The sequence below is a fragment of the Sturnira hondurensis genome, unplaced genomic scaffold (genome assembly GCF_014824575.4).
Source record: "Sturnira hondurensis isolate 20B ecotype Veracruz unplaced genomic scaffold, ASM1482457v3 Scaffold0008948, whole genome shotgun sequence".
Lineage (NCBI taxonomy): Eukaryota > Metazoa > Chordata > Mammalia > Chiroptera > Phyllostomidae > Sturnira > Sturnira hondurensis.
In genome coordinates, this window is record NW_028081579.1 from 3,491,193 (window position 1) to 3,512,625 (window position 21,433).

General features: G+C 45.7%; 1 protein-coding gene across 2 annotated transcripts; it reads right to left on the reverse strand.

Annotated features, from left to right (window-relative positions):
• Positions 1–1,544: 1,544 nt before the first annotated feature.
• On the reverse strand, positions 1,545–16,058 carry PAX9 (paired box 9). 2 transcript variants are annotated; one of them, XM_037056429.1, is made up of 5 exons: positions 15,970–16,058; positions 14,589–15,215; positions 11,543–11,685; positions 2,437–2,659; positions 1,545–1,675 (listed from the first exon to the last, which is right to left on the reverse strand). In XM_037056429.1, the coding sequence occupies exons 1-5, from the start codon at positions 15,971–15,973 to the stop codon at positions 1,602–1,604; spliced, it is 1,071 nt and encodes a 356-aa protein (XP_036912324.1). In that variant the 5' UTR covers positions 15,974–16,058; the 3' UTR covers positions 1,545–1,601. The 2 variants fall into 2 exon arrangements, with proteins under 2 accessions (XP_036912324.1, XP_036912325.1); XM_037056430.1 differs by lacking the exon at positions 1,545–1,675 and having other exon boundaries at positions 2,007–2,659.
• Positions 16,059–21,433: the final 5,375 nt, after the last annotated feature.

Here is a 21,433-nt window from a genome sequence, read left to right on the forward strand (position 1 = left end):
CCATATAGCAAATTCTATTTGGGGGCTTCTTTTTTTTTAATTTATTTCATATGAATTCACTGTTACTAAGGAAAGACCTAGAGGGGAAAAAGAAAACAAGAAGACTTTGATATCATTAATATTAGATTTTTAAAACACACAGAACCAGAAAAAATTATAAATAGCATAACAAGAGATTTCTTAATTTAGATAAAGAAAATAACATTTCGTTATGTTTCCATACAAACAATTGATAGTTTTTTAAAGACTACGAATAGCCACTTAAAAACATCTGATAAGGAATAATCCTGTACCTTATGCCATTTTTTCTGGACAGCAGGAGAGTCCCTGTGTGGTATGGTTTTAAAGTCTCCACCAAGATATTGGATTGGCAATTTGTTTCATTCAGTTTATAGTCTATTTTCTCACCAGACTAGGAACTCCAGATGTCAACAGGAGTTTTACGAGATCAAAGGAAGACTATGGCCCTGAGAGTTCATCTGCTCCTTCTGCTTATTCTTCTCCTGAAGTTATAATCCTCTGTTTGTAGCACTGAATTTCGGTGGCTTTAGAAATAAATGCAGTTCAAAGCTCTCTATATGATATCTGCTGCTTGAAGAAAGCAGCTCCTTGGACATAACTTGTAGGTCAGAAATCTGCTTACTGTTTACATCCGAGTGACTTGAAAACCTAGCTAATCTAGCCATCTGAGTTTTAAATGAAGCCACGAAACCAATGTGAGGGAACTGGATTGCCATGTGGGCTGTGCACGGCGCAGATAGGAAGGCGTCGAAATCACCTAACGAGTGCACCTCTAACACCCAGGTCTGCGGATGTGCCTTTGTAGTTATTGCACAGAATACCAAAAACATGCAATATATTAATTTTCCAGTAGATGGATTGTACCGATGTTTCAAAAAATGTATTTTTAAACCTATATTACCAAACAGGACGAACTTTCTCAACAGAAGAGATAAAAACTGTAGAATTTTGCTCAGGAAAATCTGTTGTTTTAAAATACAGCACATAATCACACACTCACACACACATATACCCCACAGCTCTATTATTAACATTAAAATGGGTCTAGAAAGATTTATCAGTTCAACTGTGTCCTGTAACTCCAGAAATGAATAAAAGGAAATTTTAAAAATTAAATAGGATTTGTATTTCTAATACCACCACCAGTTTACCTACATGTGAAACATGCTTCTGTACAACAATGTAAACTTCACAGCAAGCCATTTGTACATTCATTAGAGCAGAATTTTCCACTTTCTTTAAATTACAACATAATTTTGGGCTGAGATTGCTGAACACACAGGTAAGCCAACAATAACAGTACAATTTTGTTTCACAGTGGTTTTCTTAACGTAAAGTTCATTTTAAGTGTCTTTGCAAAGCGTTTCACATTAAACATAAGTTTCTAAGTGACTTCCCTTAGAGCTTTCTTGTTCAGGTACTTTCCACCCTCTTGTCTTTGCATGTTTGGCGTGTGTGTTGTTGGATTAGGTAGGATACAGAATGGGAGACTGGCTTGTTGAGGCTGTTTTTTGAATCCTCTGCTGTAGAAAGAGAATGTCCTTCATGAGATGGTGAAGCCTTCACTGCACACACACAGTTTATGGCAAGGCCAGGTCCAGGAGCCTGAGCAGCCCACCACCAAACAGAGACAAAGACGTTGCCAGAAAGTCACCTTTGCAAAAAGAAAGAAAAAACAGAGAGGGCTGGGGGAGGGGACCCATCCCATGGAATGAAAACACAAATGCACCATCCGGAGTCCATATTTACAAACTAATAGAAAATATAAACATCGTCATATTTGGAACCAAGTCAGAACACCGGGAGAGGCTAAATTCAGATACTGCTTGTGTTATACACATATTCTCCACCAAAATAGGTCACCTCTTAAAAATAAACAAAGGATCACTCAAATCAATTGCTGATTGGTTTCCTAATGATAAATTAAGGCTTATGTGGTCACCTCATTTGATTAGAGGATGTAGCATAACTTTTTTCTATATGTATTTTCCTTTATTGATTTTGCAAAAATCTCAACAATTGCACATTTCAAAAGTTTAGGTTGATTTAGAATAAATATACACATGTGGTTTTACCAAAGACTAGTTTAAAAAGTTCCTTAAGCCCTTTGAGGGGTGCAGGTTTCTTCACTACATTAGAACAGTGTGTGGGCAGCACAAATGTCTCATTCAGTCCTTAATATTGCTTTTGCTTTTAAATTCTAACGTCCTGTCAGGTTTTCTGTGAGAGAGAAGTTATGGCAAGAAATAATTAAGTGTCATCAGCCCAGAGGACGTGAGTCCATACAGCCAGCTCTCCAGGCAAAAGGGTTGGAGGGCAGGAAGGGGAGGGTGCGCGGAGGGGGCAGCTGGGTGAGGCCGTGGCGGACGGACGGAATTTCCCATCAGAGTGCGGAAGCTGTGACAGAGTGACTACCTTCTCTGGCTGCCTGCATTCCCTTGAATGCCAGCGATGCTGGAATGTCACAGTTGTGGGGGGAAAGTGGGGTGCCGCTGGCATGTTGCCATCCGTGTCCAGCAACGTAACCAGAAGGAGCAGCGCTGTAGGTCATGTAAGGCGACACTTGGGCCGGGGTCGGGTAAGGGGCCATGGTGGATGCTGACACGAAACTGCTCACAGCCGGGAGGCCATTTGGTGCCTAAGAGGAGCAGGAAAAGAGAGGAGGTGACAATAAGCACGTTACAGCAGCTGGCATTTCACAAGTTCCTAGAAGCAGACCGCGCTATACTCTGTTTTGAGTAGTAGCAGCTAACAATATTCCGACTCTACTTTCTGATTTTTTTTTAGATGTGACCGTAAGTATATTCTAAACGCATCCACAGTCTTGCTACTTGCTACTTAAATAAACACAATGCCAAAAGACAAGATACCGTTCTTTCCACAAAGGTTTTGAGGAGGCTATGACCAGAAAATTCACAGTATTTGCTTTGCTATTCAGAACTATAGCAAGGCAATGCAGGGTGAGGAAAGAATTAGTCGTGATTAAACAGTGTTGGAATCTGTTCTGCGATCCATATGCCTTTGTCAGCCTTCTCCAAACCTCGGTTTCGTTCGGCTTTTCTGTTGAGACACTCGTGTAGGGCCTGGTTGGTGCAGTTTTCATTTCCAGTAAAAAAGGACACAGAGCGTGGGCTATCAGTTTAGAAACTCAAAATGAGCACAACCTTTGTTAAATAAAACATGGGCAGTATTTTAAATTGTCATGTTGCAAATGCTTATTGGACAAAGGACATGCAAAATCAGGCCGTTTGTCTTTTTAGGATTTTTAAATGAACATTGGGGGTATTTTTTTCCAGAGCTATTCTATCGAAAAAGAAACTGGAGATTCAACTATAAAAAATCTGCATATGTGTGGTTTTGAACTTGGAAAATTTGCTCGCAAAGTTTTGGGGCTCTGTGATGTGAATTTTTAAAAGCCACATGGACAAATCTCTTGAAATGAATTTAATGTAAAATCTCAGTTTGCAAACAAAAGGCAGCAGCTCTCGCAGGCATGTCCGCCTAGAAACGGTCCTCTTCTTGGCATCCAATTATTGTTGGTATCGTTACTATAAACAGCACTAAAAACACCCTCATCTCTAATCTGATTCTGGCATGAACACTCAGCATCCTCCTTCAAGTAACTTGAATTTCCCCCCTCAATTTCTACGTTATTTAAAAATAAAGAGTACATCCTTTTTCCTGGGAGCGATGTGAGCAAATTAACAGAGCAACCTATTTCTTAGTGAAAGTAAAAATGCAAATAATAGATTTATTACTAGTAAAACTGATTTAATCCTCAGAGGTAAGTAAAGCAGGCACATGTTAATTAGATGCTTCTTGCAATTCAATTGCAACATAGACATTTTTTTCTAATTTAATTCATTTGGTTATTGTCCTCACTTCCACATCTCTGAGAATGCAGTGATGGGGGTCTCAAAATGATTTTCTCAATTTAGAGTTAATACTTGCAGCAGGATATACACATGGCTATGATTTAACACTGCTCATGAATTGCTGACAAAATAAGAATAAAAGTAGAGTGGTTCAGCATTGTGCCCTTGGTCTGTAAGGGCACGTTCCTTCCATTCTGTTTGCAAGAGTGCCTGTTCTTTGAAAAATGGGGAAGGGGAACATGTGTCCTGGCACCGAGAAATATTCATCATGTTTCATCAGATAATGAGGACTGTGTTGTACTATTGAGTTTATAATAGTTATAAGATAATATATAGGGAACACAACACAATGTTGAATTTAAATTAAAATGTGTTACAAGGGTCCCAAAGAGTGATACTGTATTTTTTAAGAAACAAACCATTGCACATCAGTATCTAACATAAATGAAATCTTATTCTCTTTTCATACTCAATTCATGTAGATTGACAAATTCAGCCATTTTCTCTAGTACAACTGGCAAGTCAGTGGCCACGTGTTAAAAGAAGCTATCACCCTTGTCTGATGCTCTATCTTCCGTAGCAAATATTTTTTTTTGCTTTCGCTGGACAATTAAAAGACAGACACAATTTAATCTGAACCTGGAGCACCTTTTGAGATAACAAAAGAGATTCTTTCTTATTCTAGATTCCCATTGCTATATCCTCATTTTGTTTCTTCAGTTCTAAAAAAAAAATTGTTTTCCTTCTTTCTGGGAATGGCTCAAAGGAGGCTCTCAGCAGATGAGTATGAAGATAGCGAGCTATCAAGTTGCAAAAGAAATCTAGCACTGCATCAAGATTACAGTTCTGATCATGTTTATTTAGGATTTTCCCAATAACCTATAAGGAATTAGCTTGGAAAGGCGTCACGCCAGGTCAGTTGTGGCAAGATGTTTGCATCCACATTTGGTCTCTTTCATTCCACCATCAATTAATATTTTGTGCTATTGAGGCTAACATGCACGAAGAGTTGTAAATAACAATGTTCAGATTAAAATGTTAAGGTAATAATGATTACTTCTAAAATAAGGGAAACCTTTGCTCAACATTTTATAAATACATAAGGTTAACCTATTTAATATTGTCCATGACAAAAACAACATTCTAGTTAGCAGGGGAAAAAATCTGACAAAATCTCTTTGTCATCATAGCTAACTTTTTTCTATCCCTTCTTTTAATCTTTGTATTTTTCTATCATCCAAATGACAGTTCTCTCTGAAATGCTTGCTTTGTTTTCTTCTCTTTTTTCCCCTTACACCCTTCTTTTGGAACAATTGCTCCTGGATACGTCCCCTTTTATTTGGGGCTCCTCAACTATTTTGTTGCAATGTCTACAGTGCCCTTATACAATCTTTTTGCCCAAAATCGCTCCCCTTCCCCTGAGAAACCAGGCTGGATTACAGTCTCATCTTAGACAGCGTTCCTGGGACTCAGAGCGAGGCACACCGTTGGATTTAGGCCTGAGTTACATTCAGGTGCCCACTTATTGTATAACTACATGTGTTTGTCAAGTGTGAAAACTCTACTAATTTTTCTGTATTTGTCCAATTTCTCACACTGAAGGCACCCAACTTGCTTTTATGTTATTATTCTTATCAATGTAAATATTTCAAAATTCTCTAAAATCTCCAACACAAAGTAATTTTAGAGATTTGGCCTCCTCTGTGTTGCAGAAATGAAGGGTAGGAAAGGAAGCTGGGAGAAGTTTGACGTCCACAGAAAGGCAAGGGGAGGCTAAAATGTGTGCTTAAAAAAATCTTTAAACAGTATAAAAATAGCTCTAAACTTTCCCTCAGGTTACATTATGACCCCGATTTGGAATGAAAAGTTTTTATCTTCTTTTTTCTTTTAAAGTTCAGATTTAGAAATTTAGGGGGGAAATGGCATTAAGCAAGATGAGAGAATAAACATACTTTAATAGGTACCTGCCACCTTCACTATTCATTCTAGTGACGCGATAAACACATCAATTTTCTCACTATTAATTTTGAAATATGAAATATTAAGAAATATCTCAGTAAAAGATATAAATCTCTCCTGGATAAAGTAATTGTTATTTATGAAGCAATCACGGAAAGAGTAAAATGTTCCACCGCAAAGGAGAGCAACACAGGTAGCACCGATATTTGTTTATTCTTTCGAGCAAAAGAGTACGTGACTTTAACTCCCCGAATCCGTTTAATGTTTTCAGTGAAGGGCATGTAATTAATCTGAAAAGCTAGTTAGGCTGAGTCAAGACTACCAAGTGTACACCATAAATATAGAGGGAGCAAACGTGCTAAATTACTCTATTTAATTGGATTGTAAATATGATTTATAAATCAAGCAACATATGGAATCCCTGGGGAAGAGTAAACAAATTTTCCAAATGAAACCCCGGCAATGGGCATGTAATGGAAATCTCATATTTGAAAATGACTTTACCTAAAGATTCCATAAATAAGACCTCAGACCATCCACCCCTTTTTTGTATGGAGACCTTCCTTGAGAGCAATGAGAAAATCCTTTCCACCAAAGAATCGTACAAGGGTCCTCTCTGAATGAGGGACTAATTTTGAGAATGAGATTTACCAATACAAAGTAAAATCGACCAAACTACATATCCTGGAAGAAGTAAGTCACTTACTTTGTTGACTGTTTTTAGGAAAAGACAGATTTTATCCCACTGACATTAAAGGAAGTTGTATGTGTGTGTGTGTGTGTGTGTATATATATATATATAACTGCAATGTAGTTTAGTTAAGGTTGTCACAAGAATGAATGAAAAGTATGAGTTTTCATTTTATTTGTTCTAAAAAGTTAGAAATATATATTTGCCAGGTCTTGAGAATACGTTTTTAAGTGAGTATGTTGAGAAGCTGTATTGGCAGAGAGCTAGATTATAAACAGTTTGAGGACTGGGACTTGCCTTAATTATCTCATGTCCTCACAAAACAGGATACATTATAGGTATTTCCAAATCCTTTGTGCACTTCAGTTAGGGCACCCTTTTGAAAGCAAAACACGTGATACTCTTGCTTTAAAAAAAAGTAGGCATCCTTTATCACAGAACAAGTATTATACTTTACATAAGCAAAGTGAATAAAGCTGTTGAAAAAAAGTAAATAAAACTTCTAGCCTAGCCATTTCATTATTTGATTGATGGTTGGTCCATTTATTCCTGCCACCGAGAAAATGGAAATGCATTAGCACCCTAACACTAATGACCACAAAAAAAAAAACCCACCTGGTATGACAACTGTGTGTCAATTAGAGGTTATAAACTATTATTTTTCAAATTATGGGAATTGTCTGCTGAACATTTTCACTCTTGAAGAAAATACAAATAGTAATGCCAAAGTCTCTACCCACAATCTTTCATCCACTCATCAGTTCCACCTGGTCCTCCCCTTATGCTAAAGTGAGTTTACCTTGGCTTTATAATGAAGTAGATGTAGCCACAAGCAGCGATGTGCTTCACCTAGAATTTCAACCTCAATACATATCATAAACAAGAAAGTGGTTCAGATCCGAACATAAACAAGGTTTTCTCTAATTTTTATGGTGAAATCATATTTCTGGCTGTCATCCTAAATGTCGTAGTTCATTATGCAATGACTTAGCAAAACAAATCTGATAAAATGAAATGACAGTTGTAAATACGGTATCGACATTCATTCAAAAGGATCTTAATTATGCTCAGTTATTTCACTGCAGATGTGAATGTTTCTAGGTCATGCAGCTACTATTGAAGGTTTTTTCCTAAGTTTTATGTTTCCAAATGTTATTAAAATAGACGTAGTCTTAAATTTTAAAAAGATTTGCATTTTATATGACACATTTTACTGATGTGTAATCATTAATTTTGTTTTAAAACACTAATAGTTAAAAGCTAAGCAGGTCAACCAATGTTTCATATAATAGATAGATAACATTGTGAATTTCAAAGACTCTCTATTGGCATTTGCCTAAAACCATAGTCTCTCTACAAAATAATAAGTTATGTAACACAAAATTAACTTTATTTGATATTAAGAAAAATCCAGTGCACATTAACTTATATTTTCATAAGAATACTATGTCTACAAGGACCACCAATTTTGAAAATAATATAATAATAAATTATATTCAATATTTTGAACTACTATCATTATTTCAGATTAATTTATGCCTCTGAATTCAAATATTTTCACACCTCTGAACTTTTTCTTAAGTTCAAGAATTTATAGACTCTTCTTCATTTCTGACACCTCAATTTGTAACTAATATTAAGTTTGCTGTCTAAGTGAAATATATGCTACCCAAAAATGAAGATACTCAAAGCTTATCAATCTACCATTCAGATACTTTAAATAAAGTACCAGACATGCAATATATTTTTCTGAGAAAGTATGCCCAAATGTAGAATATTTTTCAGAAGCTATAAAACTGCTTATAAGCTGTTTAAATAAAATGAGGCAATGATTCACTAAGTATCATGTAAAAATTTGAATAGCTATTTCCAACCCATTATTCTTTATATATTTTTGCCATTCAGTTGCATTCAGTAGAGGTTTTATGATTTCAACAGAAGAAAACCAGCCATTAAGAACCAGAGAACATTGTAGCCATCCAGAATAGCATGAAATTAAAGAATTCTAACCTAATATATAATGTGGGTGGGAAAAAATAAATAAATACTATTTATCTCCTGTCCTCAGAGGTAGACAATATAAATTGCAGTGTAATATTAATGTGTAAGACAAATTTGAATATTCTAAACTAATGGGCTAATTTTGAAAAAAAAGGTAGGTGTGTGTGTGTAACAAATGTGCATAAGGTTCTAATTATTAGCAATTGGGCATCTTTCTTTGCAGTGGAAAATGGAAACTGGATTACCTACAATCAGTTGTCAATTCAGCCTCTTAGGTAATTTTACAGGTGTCTTCTGGGAATAGATTATGTTCTAAATCCTATAATTCTGAATTCTCAATTTCCTCCTTTACATACTAAAATCAAATTGGGATTCTATAATATTGTACTATTTAATAACAACCGTAAATGCCCTGAAAGTATTATGGCAAAAATTTTCAGAATTTTTTAACCAAAGACTTCCAAATGTTGTTCAAATACAAAAATTATATATACATATATAACAAACATGTATATAAAGCACCACTTGCCTCTTTGCATGTTTAAAAGCAAATATTAATGTATAATTTTACCCTCAGGAAATCAATGTCTAAATTCCAAAATTGCTCTGTGTCCTCTACTGAGGATATTTGAATTCTAGTGAATTGTTTAATTGTTGGTCAGTATACTTCTTTAACTTTTGCTTTAGACCGTGCTATTTTTCAAAGTATATAATAAATTAGTATTAAAATAAAATAATAAATTCCAAAGTTGCTCATAAAATGACAGTCTAAATTTATGTGCCTGCTTATTAGCACACCTTCAGCATTAAGCACTATTTTGATCATTATAATAAAGTAACCACTGATTTAATTGTCCATTGAAACTTTTCAGGTTTTGAAATTTGACATCATTTGCGTTATCTTAGTACCTGGCAATGCAGAAGATTAGTATATTTCAATTAAGAACTTTTCCAATATAAATTTGATATAAATATATTTTCTGGAAAAAATTTAACTTGTTCTCTTAGAACAATATTTATGTGGCCACTTATTTCTTTCAGTTACCTGCTTTTATAAATCTAATAATTTAGTGGTTTAATATTCAGTGTAATAAATGTAATCACTTTTCCATGTTCAGAATTATAGAGCAGATCATTTGAAAGTGTTCTATTTTTTTAAAGTATGTTTAGTTTGAAGTGTATGTATAAGTCACTAATTTCTAAACAAGTTTAAATAGTAGGTCTATAATTCAAAACAGTAAAAATAATCACAAGAATTTTGGGATTATGGAAATAACCAAAAAGGTTTTTGGATTATGAAATATATGTGGAAATTAGAGGCCATTTTTAAACTATTCTTCACAATGTTATTCTGAGAAATGATGACCTAATAAAAATTACTGAGCACCTGTTAAATGTTTTCTACTATGCTAGGTGCTTTATATGCACTGCTATTATTTGTAACAAAATACCTTGTCACTTTTTGACTATGAGTCCCCTGAACAAAGTATATTCTGATTCTTTTAATTGCTTGTTTTTAAGAGTCAATCTCTAACCACCACTTATAGCCACAGGTAATATTTAATGAATGCTTTCTATGCCATATGTTTGCATTATCTCACTGAATCTTCACAACATCTCTTAAGGTTGTAAGTATTATTTTCCCACTTTAATGATGAAGAAATGAAGACTCTAAAAGGGTAAGTGACTTGCGTAAGTGGTGGTGGAACCAGATCAGAGTTCCTAACCAGTATACATACTGCCTCTTCTTTACAAATGACGGGCCCTTTTGTAAAAGAAAATGACAAACTTTCTTAGAACTTCTCACTGGCCTTCTTTACAGTAGGAACAGACTCAGGAATAGGACTCTCCTTCCTTGCTGCTATTTTCTGTGATATTTATCATGGGAGAGCTGTTACTATGTATCTGACTCCACTCTAACAAAATAAGGGGAAGAAGAAGAAGTTAAAATGGGTTTGTTAGAGAAAATGACAACTAAGTTTTTCTCTTCGGCAAATGAAAGTGACAAGTTCCATTCTACCTAAAAAGCTGGGTTTTACAGACAAGAATACATGGAAAGTGTTAGGACTTTAAAAGAATGAAATAAAAACTGGATATTCTGAGGCTTTGGAATTGGAGTTCGATATTAAGAAATTGCAAACCTGCCTGGCTCTGCTCATCTGCTGAAGAAACTTTACGTTGCTTTAAATTTTTGTGTGGTGGGGGGGTTTTGTTGTTTTGTTTTGTCTTGAAAGAGAGTGAGTTTGGGCTTTGAACTCCTGATTCTAGCGTGGTGATGAATTTAGACTCCAAACTCTGGGGCTTTTATTGTTGTGGTTGCTTGATCTTTCTCAGGAAAAAAAAAAAGGAAAGGAAAAGAAAAAAAGAAACACGGGTGGCTTAATTTTTCTTTAGTAGCGTCGGGGGAGGGACAGAGGGGAAAAAATTAAACGGTCCACAGCCAGTCCGTATAATTTGAGGTTTTCTCACTAAGCTCCCTTGGGAGATTCCGACGTGACCTTTAATCGGGAAATGGTAACTTTATTAAGATTATCTGGTTGCCCTCTTCCCGCTACCACAGGACGAGCCACGCTGGTTTGTCCTCCGGGGAGCCGTGGTGCGCGCCGCGCCGGAGCGCGAGGCCCCCGCAGTTTCGGAGCCGAGACTTCCCACGTGCGCTCCACGGGCCGGCGTGGAGGACACTTGCCCGGCCGCCTGTCGGAAGCGCGCCCCCACCCCCGGCCCTCGTTGGGCAACCCTGGCTCCCAGGTGGCTGGCGGAAAGGGCCCCGAAACAGGCCGGGAGGCACTTCTAGGCCTCCAGGACCCTGGCGGGAGTCGACGCCTCAACTGCGCGCACGAAGGAAGGGGGAGTCTTTCCCGCCGTGTCCCCCAGTCTGCGCGGGACCGGGCTCGTGCAGCAGCCAGCCTACGGCCTCGGCTTCCTCCCCTGCTCCGAGGTCAGGGAGGGATCGGGCTCCTCCACCGGCCAAACGCAGCCGCCCCTTGCTCCTCACCTGACCGTACTTGGCTTCTTGCTCCAAGGCTCCCTTCTCCAGCCCGTTTACGGCGTGCGGGGCGGCGGCGGGGAAGTTGCTGCGTCCCAGACTGCTCCACTCCTCCACCTTGGGGCTGTGGTAGGGGGAGCTGTCGCTCACTCCTGGGGAGGAGAAGACCTCAGGCTGGCGGCCCAAAACGTGTGCCCCCTCCTGACACGCGACCTGAACCCGCGGCCAGCGAGCACTAGGGCTCCGACCTCCTGCGGCCCCCTGCCCTCGGCCTCCCACGAGCGCCGGGCCTAGGCGCGGCCTCTCCGGCATGCAGCCCAGGGCCCTGCAAAGTTGACTGCCTCAGAGTAGGCCTCTCCCAGATTTCTCACCCACGCCTGAGGAAAGATTTTTTTTCTTTTCAACCGGTCTTTGATTTTCCCTGGCTCTCCCAGAGAAACCAGTTTTGCCAAACTGTCAGAAACCTGACAGTTTTTCCAAAATGTTTCCAAATTGGGGTAAGACCCCGTGAAGCTGGTTGTACCGTTCCCCCGGATCCTAACCCAGCGTGGACGGGGGGTTGACAACAATTCGGGAATGGAAAGGACTGAAAAGACAGAGGGGAGCATCCTGGCCGAACCACCTCCGTGCTGGGGCGCAGACACATCCAGGTGGGTGCTCTCTCTAGTAAGGACCTGGTAGTTCTGTCAATAGATGGAACAAAAGGCCTGCAGAGTTCTTTGCAAACACAACGAAATGCTGCCTGGTATACACATGCAAAGTATATGTGCATAGGTTTTTCCCTTGTGTGTGACCAGCCTCGATGCCCTTTCTCTATACGTGGAATACGAGGGAACGTGCGTATGACTCAAAAAAATAAGCATTGCAATTGCCATTGTAAATGTCATGAGCGTCATTTTTGTGGTGACTTTTACGATTTAAAAGGTTAAGAAAATGAAAGTAGAATTAAATATTTGTTAAAGGAATAAAGCCACCGGTTATCCTTTTACGTTCTTAATAGAGATGCAAAGAAAGTTACGTGGTGTAAACTAATTACCACAATACCTAAGGGAGTGCATATTGAACCATTGTCATCTTTAAGTGACCAAATGCAATTTCAAACAGAAGATATTTGAAGACTATGAGCAGTGTGTTCTGTCTTTGGGACCTATGGGTGGAGGACCAAAGACTGACAAAGCCACTACAACTTGATTTTAAATACTTCCATCTGACACAGTGCTTGGAAGTTTGGTAGAAATGGCCCGTTTTAGAAACAACCTTTTTATATTCAGATTTGTCAGAAAACGGGTTATTTAGAGCTGGCATCCAGAATCAACAACATCTAGAATGAAGAGTTACTACTCTCAACAATCCAATACTTTTCCAACTGACATTTGGTCTGAGTGTAGGATCCCTAGAGAAGAAAAGTTTTCTTTTCAACTCTGTCAGTCTTCTTTCACTGTCCCTCCCCCTCTCCAAAGAATTAGATTGCGTTCCAATTTGCACCAGGAAACTGTATTTTGGCCCAGAACTGCCAGTCTGTCTTTACCTTCCCAGACAAAAGGCAATCGGTGGGCACAAGCTCGAAGTTATCTTAAGAAATTGAGATCCCCCCATGAGCCCCCATTTCTGCTGATCTCACACTTTCCCATGAACAGGGGCTTCCTTTAAATGTCAGTGAGGTCAGTTTATCCTATAAATCAAGGGCAAACTCTCCAACTAACGCTCCAAACCAGCTTTGGATAAGACTAAACGGAACTCCTAGAAAGATCTTGTAAATTCACAGGGAACAAGAAGATGAGAAATTGGGGCTCTGATTTAACTATTTAAAAGATAATTGTGCCTACGTGGTAGTAAATAATAAAGGCAGGAAATAATTAAAGGAACTATTCCCTCCACCACCCCTTCCTACTTAATTTTTCCTCCACACATTTTAAACTTTAGGCTGAAAAAAGTTAAGAATGTAGGCGCTTTATCTCCGCGATATTTAAATTCTGCGTCTGGGGTATTCTGACTTTGTTTTCGCCCTACCGAGAAAGAAATTTATGCCATTTGTTTTGTTTTGCTTTGTTTTAACAGCGCAGTAAAGGAAAACAAACTCGGGGCTCTTGAGGAAGCCCGAGGGAACAGAAGGGCTCCGGGAATCGTTCTTATTGAGCAGAAAAGACACAGCACTGCAAGGTCAAGGGTGAGAAAGGAAAGGAACTGTGGGGTGGCATCGTTGAAAACGTGCAGGGACTAGATGCCCACTTGCCGTTCCGGGGACCTGGGGACCCTAAAAGGAAGCAGCAGGAGCAGAGAAACAGAAAAGAACAGAAGAGAGGAGAGCAAGGAATCTCGGAGCATTTTGACTCCACCGCGGGGGTGGTTGGTGGCACTTTCTAAGATACGTATATAGTGCAGTCTGTTCAGCTAAGAGAGAGAGAAGGAGAGAGAGAAATATAGCAGAAAATTGTCCCAGAATGAGCAATGCAGTAACATGCAAGTTGCTAGTAGTAACTTTCGGACCTCCGTTTCCGAGGAAAATGAAGTGAAGCATAAGAATGAAACCAATTAGCTGACATTTGAACTTCCTGCCTGAGCAAATTTGGCCTGATTGCTAGAATCCTCAAGAAGCACACCGCATTTTCCACAGAGTGCCCCACTTCTCGCGGCCGCCTCTGATCCCCACACAGGCCGCCTGCAGCCGGCAGCCCAACGCCGGCTCTGATCTCTCGGGCTGCGCCCCAAGTCCGGCCCCGGCCGTGCTCCCCAAGTGAGCGAGCTGGTCTGAGGCTGAGGCGGCGGGAGAGGCGGGGGAGGGTGGAAAATGCGAACCATGTGTTGGGGATGGGGGGGAAGTTAGGGTCTGGTAGTTTGAGATGAGGCAGGAGACTGTGTGTGGCAAGGAAACCGAGGGCATGAATTTCAAGTTAATGAGATCAGGACACCCCCTGGGAAGACTCCTTACATTTCCAAAGGAAAACGCCCCAGGTGGTGGGATAGACGCTGGCCGAGGCCCCCAATACTGAGACCCCAACGATGGTGAGGAGGAAGGCTCTGCACATCCTGACGTCGGCCCTCGAGCTCTCCTTACCTTGGTCGGTGATGGAGCGAATGCCCAGGATGTCGGTGACAGAGTGCGAGGACGGCCAGGTGCGCGGCATGGCCACCGAGCCGGGGATGGCGGGCACCCCGGGTGGCGTGGGCACTTTAGCGGCGGCGGCCGTGATGGGACTGGGGTAGGAGTAGATGTGGTTATAGGGCAGCGCCGGCTGCGGCGCGGGCTGGTGCTGTTTGTATGAGTCGTAATGGCCCTGTTGGGCCAAGTTGCCGATCTTGTTACGCAGGATGCGGCTGATGGAGCTCACAGAGGGCACATTGTACTTGTCACACACGCCGTCGGCCAGTAGGCGGTCCCGGATCTCCCAGGCGAAGATGCCGGGGTCCCTCTGCTTGTAGGTCCGGATGTGCTTCACCACAGTGGGGGTAGTGACCCGAGGCTTGCTGCCCCCGATGGCTCCAGGCAAGATCGAGCCTGTCTCGTTGTACCGCGCCAGGATCTTGCTGACGCAGCCATGAGAGACCCGTAGCTGGCGGCTGATGTCACACGGTCTGATGCCCAGTTGAGCCAGTTCCACGATGCGAAGCCGGATGGCGTTGGGCAGCGGCCTCCCGTTCACGAATACTCCTCCCAGCTGGTTCACCTCCCCAAAGGCTGGCTCTGCAAGACAAACATAGGGCGCGCAGGGACGCGCACCCGCAGTTTGGGACAGTCGCCTGCCACTCGGCCTCCGCGCGCGTCAGGGGGCAAGGAGGCTGCATCGGCCCCGGACTGAGGACCCAGGCTTTCCTCACACCCTATGGCCCCCGAGTTTTGAGGAACGGCCCTAAACCTCCCAGGTCGAATCAGACCCCCTTCCTCATTCCGGTGGTGCCCGAGGCTGCTAGAAACAAATAAAGTGGTGAGACACGGGCCGCTCCGAGTGTTCAAAAGTCTCGGAATCGGTCGGGGAAATCAGCCTTGACGCTTGCAACTGGCTCCTACTCGGCTACTGGGAGCTGAAGTCCTTAGGCTGCTCCTCCTTGATCCTCATCGCCCCTTTTGGGGACCTTCGCAATTAGACAGGCTCTAGGGGAAGCTGGGGGGGGCGGTGTTTTTGTTTTTTCAGTTTTGTTTGCCAGTGGGCATGTATGTGAAACAAAACTTGGTCTGCCACTGGGGCTGCGGGGCTCGCTGATGCCATCGCTCCCTTCTCTTAAAATCAGAAAATGGCATCAACAGCAACCCAGTAGCCAGCGTTTAGACTGAACTGCTGTGCGCCTCTGACCCTTAGCGTGTTCCTACAAGTTGTAGAGCAAAGTCAATAAGGAGAGTGTGAGCGCTCAGAGGTGCGCGCCCTCGCATTCCCTCTCCCTCCCTCTCTTGCTCACTCCCTCCCTCTCCGGCTCTGACAGCGTCCCCCGCAGCCACTCACCCATTGCTCCGAGCAGCACACCAACCGGGCCCCAGTCCCGAGCTCCCAGAAAGAAACTTTTCGCACGGCCTCAGTGGCCCAGCCCGTCGCTGCCCCAGACCGTGGCGCCTCCGCTTCTTCCCGGGAGGAGGCGGTGAGAGTGCAAAAGGAAGGAGTAAAAGGAAGTCTCTGCCCCGTAGAAAGTGGCTTGAGTTCTGCATTTCAATCTAAGCAGCAACGTGGGCTGGGCTGAGCGGGGCGGGCGGCTCTGTCTATCACTCACTGTGGACACGCCCCCCGCGGAGGAGGGCCCGAGGGCAAGCCGCGTGGTGATTGGTGCGGGCCAGTGAGCGACAGCGCCATCCGGGAAAGTCCTTCCGCTGTCTCTTCATGCTTGCTCCGCACCTAGGTGACTCAATAAAATGGAAATTGGTGTTTGACACCTTCCGAGGAGTAACGCAAGTAGACAGCAAAATCAGGCTGATGAAAACGCTGAATAAGCAAATTAAAGCTTTTGGTCCCCATATGAGAAACTCGAAGAGAGAGGGGGCTGAGGAGACTTTGGCGGGGGTGGGGGGGCGCTCACGAAGGTCTCAGGACTGTTACGGGTGGACACCGCCTCGCCCCGGAGGCGAAAGCGGGGGTGGGAAGGTGGGCCCGTCGGAGAGACCCGGAGGTTTAGGGGAGACGAAGTCAGGGGAGGGGGCCATGCTCACCACCAGAGGAAAACCTGCTCTTGGCCCCGCCACGCGACTAGCCCCACACCACAGTCTCCAGGGGAGGGGTCGTCCAGGGGCGCGGGGCCGCGCTGCAGACACAGGCCGCCCGGGCGCAGGGACGGCGGCCACGCGCGGCCCAGGCGGGCGCACAGAGCCTTCGACTGATGCCTGCGCGAGGGGCGCGCTCAGCGAGGCCGCTGCGCTCCGCCAAGGTGCCGGTCCTTGGGCGCCGGGTGTAAGTCTCCGCCAGGTTCCCCACCACCACAAAACCACTGCGAAGGGGTGTCCTTTAAATATAAAAAAGACTTTATCCCGGGAAGATGAACACCTGGTCTGCATGTGTATGTGATGCCCGCATCTTTGGTTTACCTACTAGAGGCCCTGGGGTTCAGCCTTCCTCTGAGTTTCCACTTCGCGTTCACACTAAATCTAATCTAAAGTGCACAGTTCTCTCTTGGGTGGCCAAAATTATTCTCGTTTTGAGTGTGAGTTATAGAGAATGCTAATCAACATTTTACAACAATACGGGGAATATTGTTTTAAAATGAACTTTGCAGTCGTCCTGCTTCGGGTCTGTGATACGCATGTTGTTTCTTAACTGACCACTCCTTCCAGGATTCGGGCTGATCCCCTCACGATCTCAAGGGATGTGAGTTACTCTGGTCTCCAGAGAAGCTGACTGGGCCAAGATCCCGGGGAAGTAAGCGGCAAGAACCCAGCAGAAACTGACGATCAGCTGTGCTTTTTGGAACGAACAGCAATCCTCAGATCCTTACTCTTCTATGATAGACATTGTATGTTCACAATTCCAGGTATGAAGGATTTAAAAGATAAAGGGAAGATGAATTTGAGTACACTTAATTCTTTACCATCAGTTTCCCACAACTAAGAATACAGTACTTGAACTTGCTTGCCTTCCCTCTCCCCAACTGTTTAAAATCTCAAAGTTTGACTTGATAGGGATCTCACTGGTCCTCACCCCCAATACCAGTTGAGTCACACCAACAGGCACTTTACAACGCAAAGGTCTTTTGGAATCCAAGCTTTTAGAAACAGCAGCAGCAGGAGCAGCAGCTCCTTCTTGGGGCTGGGGTACAAATTAGTTGAGACTGCAATATCTGAGGAGAGCTTATGATTCTGCCTTAGGCTTTTGGGTAGGAACAAACATATTGGGCACCTTGATTAGGAAGCCTTCTGACCCCTTCCCCCTCAGAAACAATGCAGTGAGTAGCAACCTACTGTGGGCGAACTCTGCTCAGCCCCAGTGCACTCACTGAATGCTTTGCAACTCTGAGGGACTGCGATGTCAGTAAAAAGCTCTTCTTCCTTGGGGCTGGCAAGACCCAGTGCCCCATGTAAGTGATGAGCTCTCCTTGAGGGCTATAGCTGTATCTACAGCACCAGCCCAAAATGGCCTAGAGACTCTTGTTCAGACTTGGTGGACGTAACACACTCCCATTCCCTCATCTCCTGCAGCTGCCTCATCTCCGGGAGTTCCTGAATGGACAGGTCTGCAACTATCTGTCCATTTCCACCTGCTGGACTTGGTCTTGGCCTGGAATGGGGTCAGAGCTGCAGGGACTCTCTGCTCCGTGGTAGCCCGACAAGGCCACATCACACCTCGACTGGGGGGGTTGGGGGAACAAAGAGGAGATACAGCGTGGTCAGCTCAGCGCATTCCCAACAGCACATTCCCAACAGCGCAAGTAGAATCTTTGGGTTTTTGGAATGCTCAAGTAGCCGGGAAGCCCAGGCTGGGGCTCCTGGGGCAAGAGGAAAGGAAGCTTCAGGGGAGCCTAGAGGGAGGGCTGGATTCTGAACCCTCCCCGGGAGGCACACTGAGCGCTGTGGCCGGGTATTAGGCCATCCGATGAATGAGAGACAATGACCTGAAAGAGGGATGGAGACAGAAGAAGAGAGGGAGGGAAGGAGAGTCTGAGGAGCAGCAACCCCGGGTCGTGGGCATAGGGATGCAGAGCTTCGAAAAAGACCAAGGGTCAGCTGGGGTCAGCATCCCCCTAGTGACTGCCCGCTCTGGACCCGGGAGATCACACAGAGATCGGAAGAATTTCGACTAAAAGAAATTTAAGACCAAAACCAAAAACAAAACACAACTAGTAAGGCCTGCAGCGCATACAGGCTGGGGAGAAGCCAAAAGCCCTTTCCAGGGCGCTGTCGAGGCCTCCTTTGAGAAGAGACCCACTCTCTGGGTAAATATTTACTCAGTGGGAGACTAGAAACTGGCCGGGAGGGAGCGTGTGAAGCACGGAGTTTACAGGGTTTGGAGAGAATCCCTGTGCCCAGCACTGCAGGGAACAAACGTGTACTTCGGCCCGAGGGCAGCCGGGGCCCAGGACTCCAGAGGCAGTCCAGCCCGGGCACGCGCCTTTTTGGATGGACTCTCGCCCTGCACCTGCGGGCCCAGGCCAGATGCTTGAAAATCTTCATAAATCTGTCAGCAGGCCTAGTGCCGCGGGCGGTCACCTGCGGCGACCCCCTCCTGGCCCTAGTGCCGTCTGAGGAGGTTTGGGGACCGAGGACTAGAATCTAGCCCCTTCCGAGGCCGCCCTGGCGCGGCCTGGCAAGAGCCGCCTGGCGGATGCCGAGGTCAGACCCGGGTGCAACCGGCTTTGCTGGGAGCCGGAGCCCTCCCTTGAGTATCCAACGTCAACTGACTTCCTGGGCTGTTCTGCCAGGCTCCTGCACACCCAGGTCTGCGAGTCAGAGACAACTGCTGCGGGTGGGGGTGCGGGGACAGCTCGAGAACCGCATGTGTGTGCGCTGGAGAGAGGTCTGCGGTTCCCGGTCGCACTTACGAAGAGCGGAGTTGGCACAGGGGAACATTAAGCATCAGAGTCCTCCAAATAGCCCCCCTTCAGAAACGAGTAGGACCCGGAGTAAGGCCGGAGCGACCGTGCCCGTCGCTTGCCCTTCGGAAAAGTTTCAGGGATTTGGAACATCCAGGATATGAGCTCCCGGGTGGGTTTTCGAAGCACCGTGCAAAACACAGTTCTTTCAGGCGTCTGAGGGAGGAATGCGGCAGAGGCGAGACCCCGCATCCGGCTCCCGCACCCGAGCGGCTCTCACAGGGGGAGTGAAGGACAGCGCACGCGGCGCAGCGAGACAGAGGCTGGATTTCTCTGGCCCCCGCGGAATTGCGCTGCCGTCGCCGGGCCGTGGGTTTCAACACCTATCGGCCCACGCCGGGTCCTGGCCTCGCGGGGTCAGCGACCGCTCCTCAGCCCCTTCGACCTCCCAGCGTGAGTGGCAGCGAGCAGGGCACGCAGAGCCCGAGGTGAGGGAGGGTCCACCCAGGCTAATGCCGGAGGATCAGCACTTGGAAGGCGGGGGCGGCAGGGGTCGCATCTAGAAGAAAGGGCCGAGCAGTCAGAGATGGCCCCATCTACAGAGATGGCCCTCTGTGGCCCTCGGCCACGCTAGGGACGGGGCGGGGCTGGGGGTGTGCGGTGCCCACGCACTGACCTGCGAGCGCGGGCTCCCCCGGCTGCGGACGCGACCCGACGCAGCAGCCCAAGAAGAGGCCGCAAGGACCCCCAGGAGAGACCCGGAGGATCCTCCCAGAGCTGCCAAGGCCTCCTCGCGGCCTCTCCGCCTTCCTGCTGACGATGCTCGGAAACAAGACCCTTTCCCCCAAAGACAGTAGCCCACCAGGCGCAGTCCTGAGCGTGCGATCTCGCTGCCAGCCGTGGGGTCGGCCCAGGGGCTGCGAGGGCTGCGAGGGCTGCGAGCGCTCCTCGCCCGCGGTCTCCTGCCGAGGGCAGGGGAGGGGCCTGCTGCCGCCTGGAACTCGCTTTTAATTCTCCGCCTGCCTGTTTCCGATCACTCGGGGTTGGTTTTTCTGTTTGCTCACTCCTTCTGTTACAATAAAAACAATCGACATTTCTTTTCAGTTTCCCCATATTAGCGTCACTCAGTAATTGTTCTCCACACTGCCCTCCCCCCACGTCGAAGGCGAGCGGGATTGCTCGCACTGGAAGGTTTCTGAGTATATAAGCAAATCTTCCCTAAAGACTTTAAGTAAAAATAAATAACGGCCCGGGAAATTGCCGTGACCTCAGCATCACTTTCTGAACGCAAATTACACCCATTTTTCAGTTTTCAACAGCGGAATTACTTTCAGAAGGACGGCGCTGGGCCCCTTGTGATATGGTTACACGTGTTTATTAAATCCGTGAATGAAAGAGAACACATTTCTGCGCAAGGGGCGACCTTCGAGGCAGCGGGCCGGTCAACGCCGGGCAGAACCGGGTCCTGGGCGGGAGGGTCCCTGCGGGGAGGCCGGGCTGAGCCTCTCGCGAGGCAGTGGGACTCCCCTGCGCCGGGGTCGCAGCGCCCGCAGCCTGTGCGCCGCCCGGCGACCGGGGAGGACCCGTCTGCGGCGGTTCTGCAGCCGCGCGCCGAGGCGGCTCCAGAGGGTGGCCGCTGCCTGTGGGAAACGCAGAGCTTGGGGCTTTTTAAACGCCCTGCCCACCGGGTCCCCGAGAGAGCAGCCCCGCTGCCTCCTCCCGAAGACCCGATTGGCCTAAAGGCGGTCCGGGAAAGAGGAACGCGAACCAGGCCGCGCCTCTGCGCCCCGGTGCCGGCTCTCCCGGGGCCGCAGCTTTCTGGCGCGGTTGGGGCTGCGCGCGGGCTCCCGGAGCCGGAACCCACCTGCGGGCCGGCCGCAGTCCCGGCGCCAAGCAAGGGCATTCCTCCTATCGTCCTTGATACGGAGAACCGCGTCCCGCTCACTTCGGGGTCCCCTC

What these genes read in the sequence shown, in the direction of transcription:
- PAX9 (XM_037056429.1), bottom strand. An exon ending in AAGAAGCCAAGTACGGTCAG is followed by an intron (nt 2,660 to 11,542) that starts GTGAGGAGCAAG and finishes TGCTCCTCTTAG; the next exon opens with GCACCAAATGGCCTCCCGGC. An exon ending in AATGCAGGCAGCCAGAGAAG is followed by an intron (nt 1,676 to 2,436) that starts GTAGTCACTCTG and finishes CTTTTTGCAAAG; the next exon opens with GTGACTTTCTGGCAACGTCT.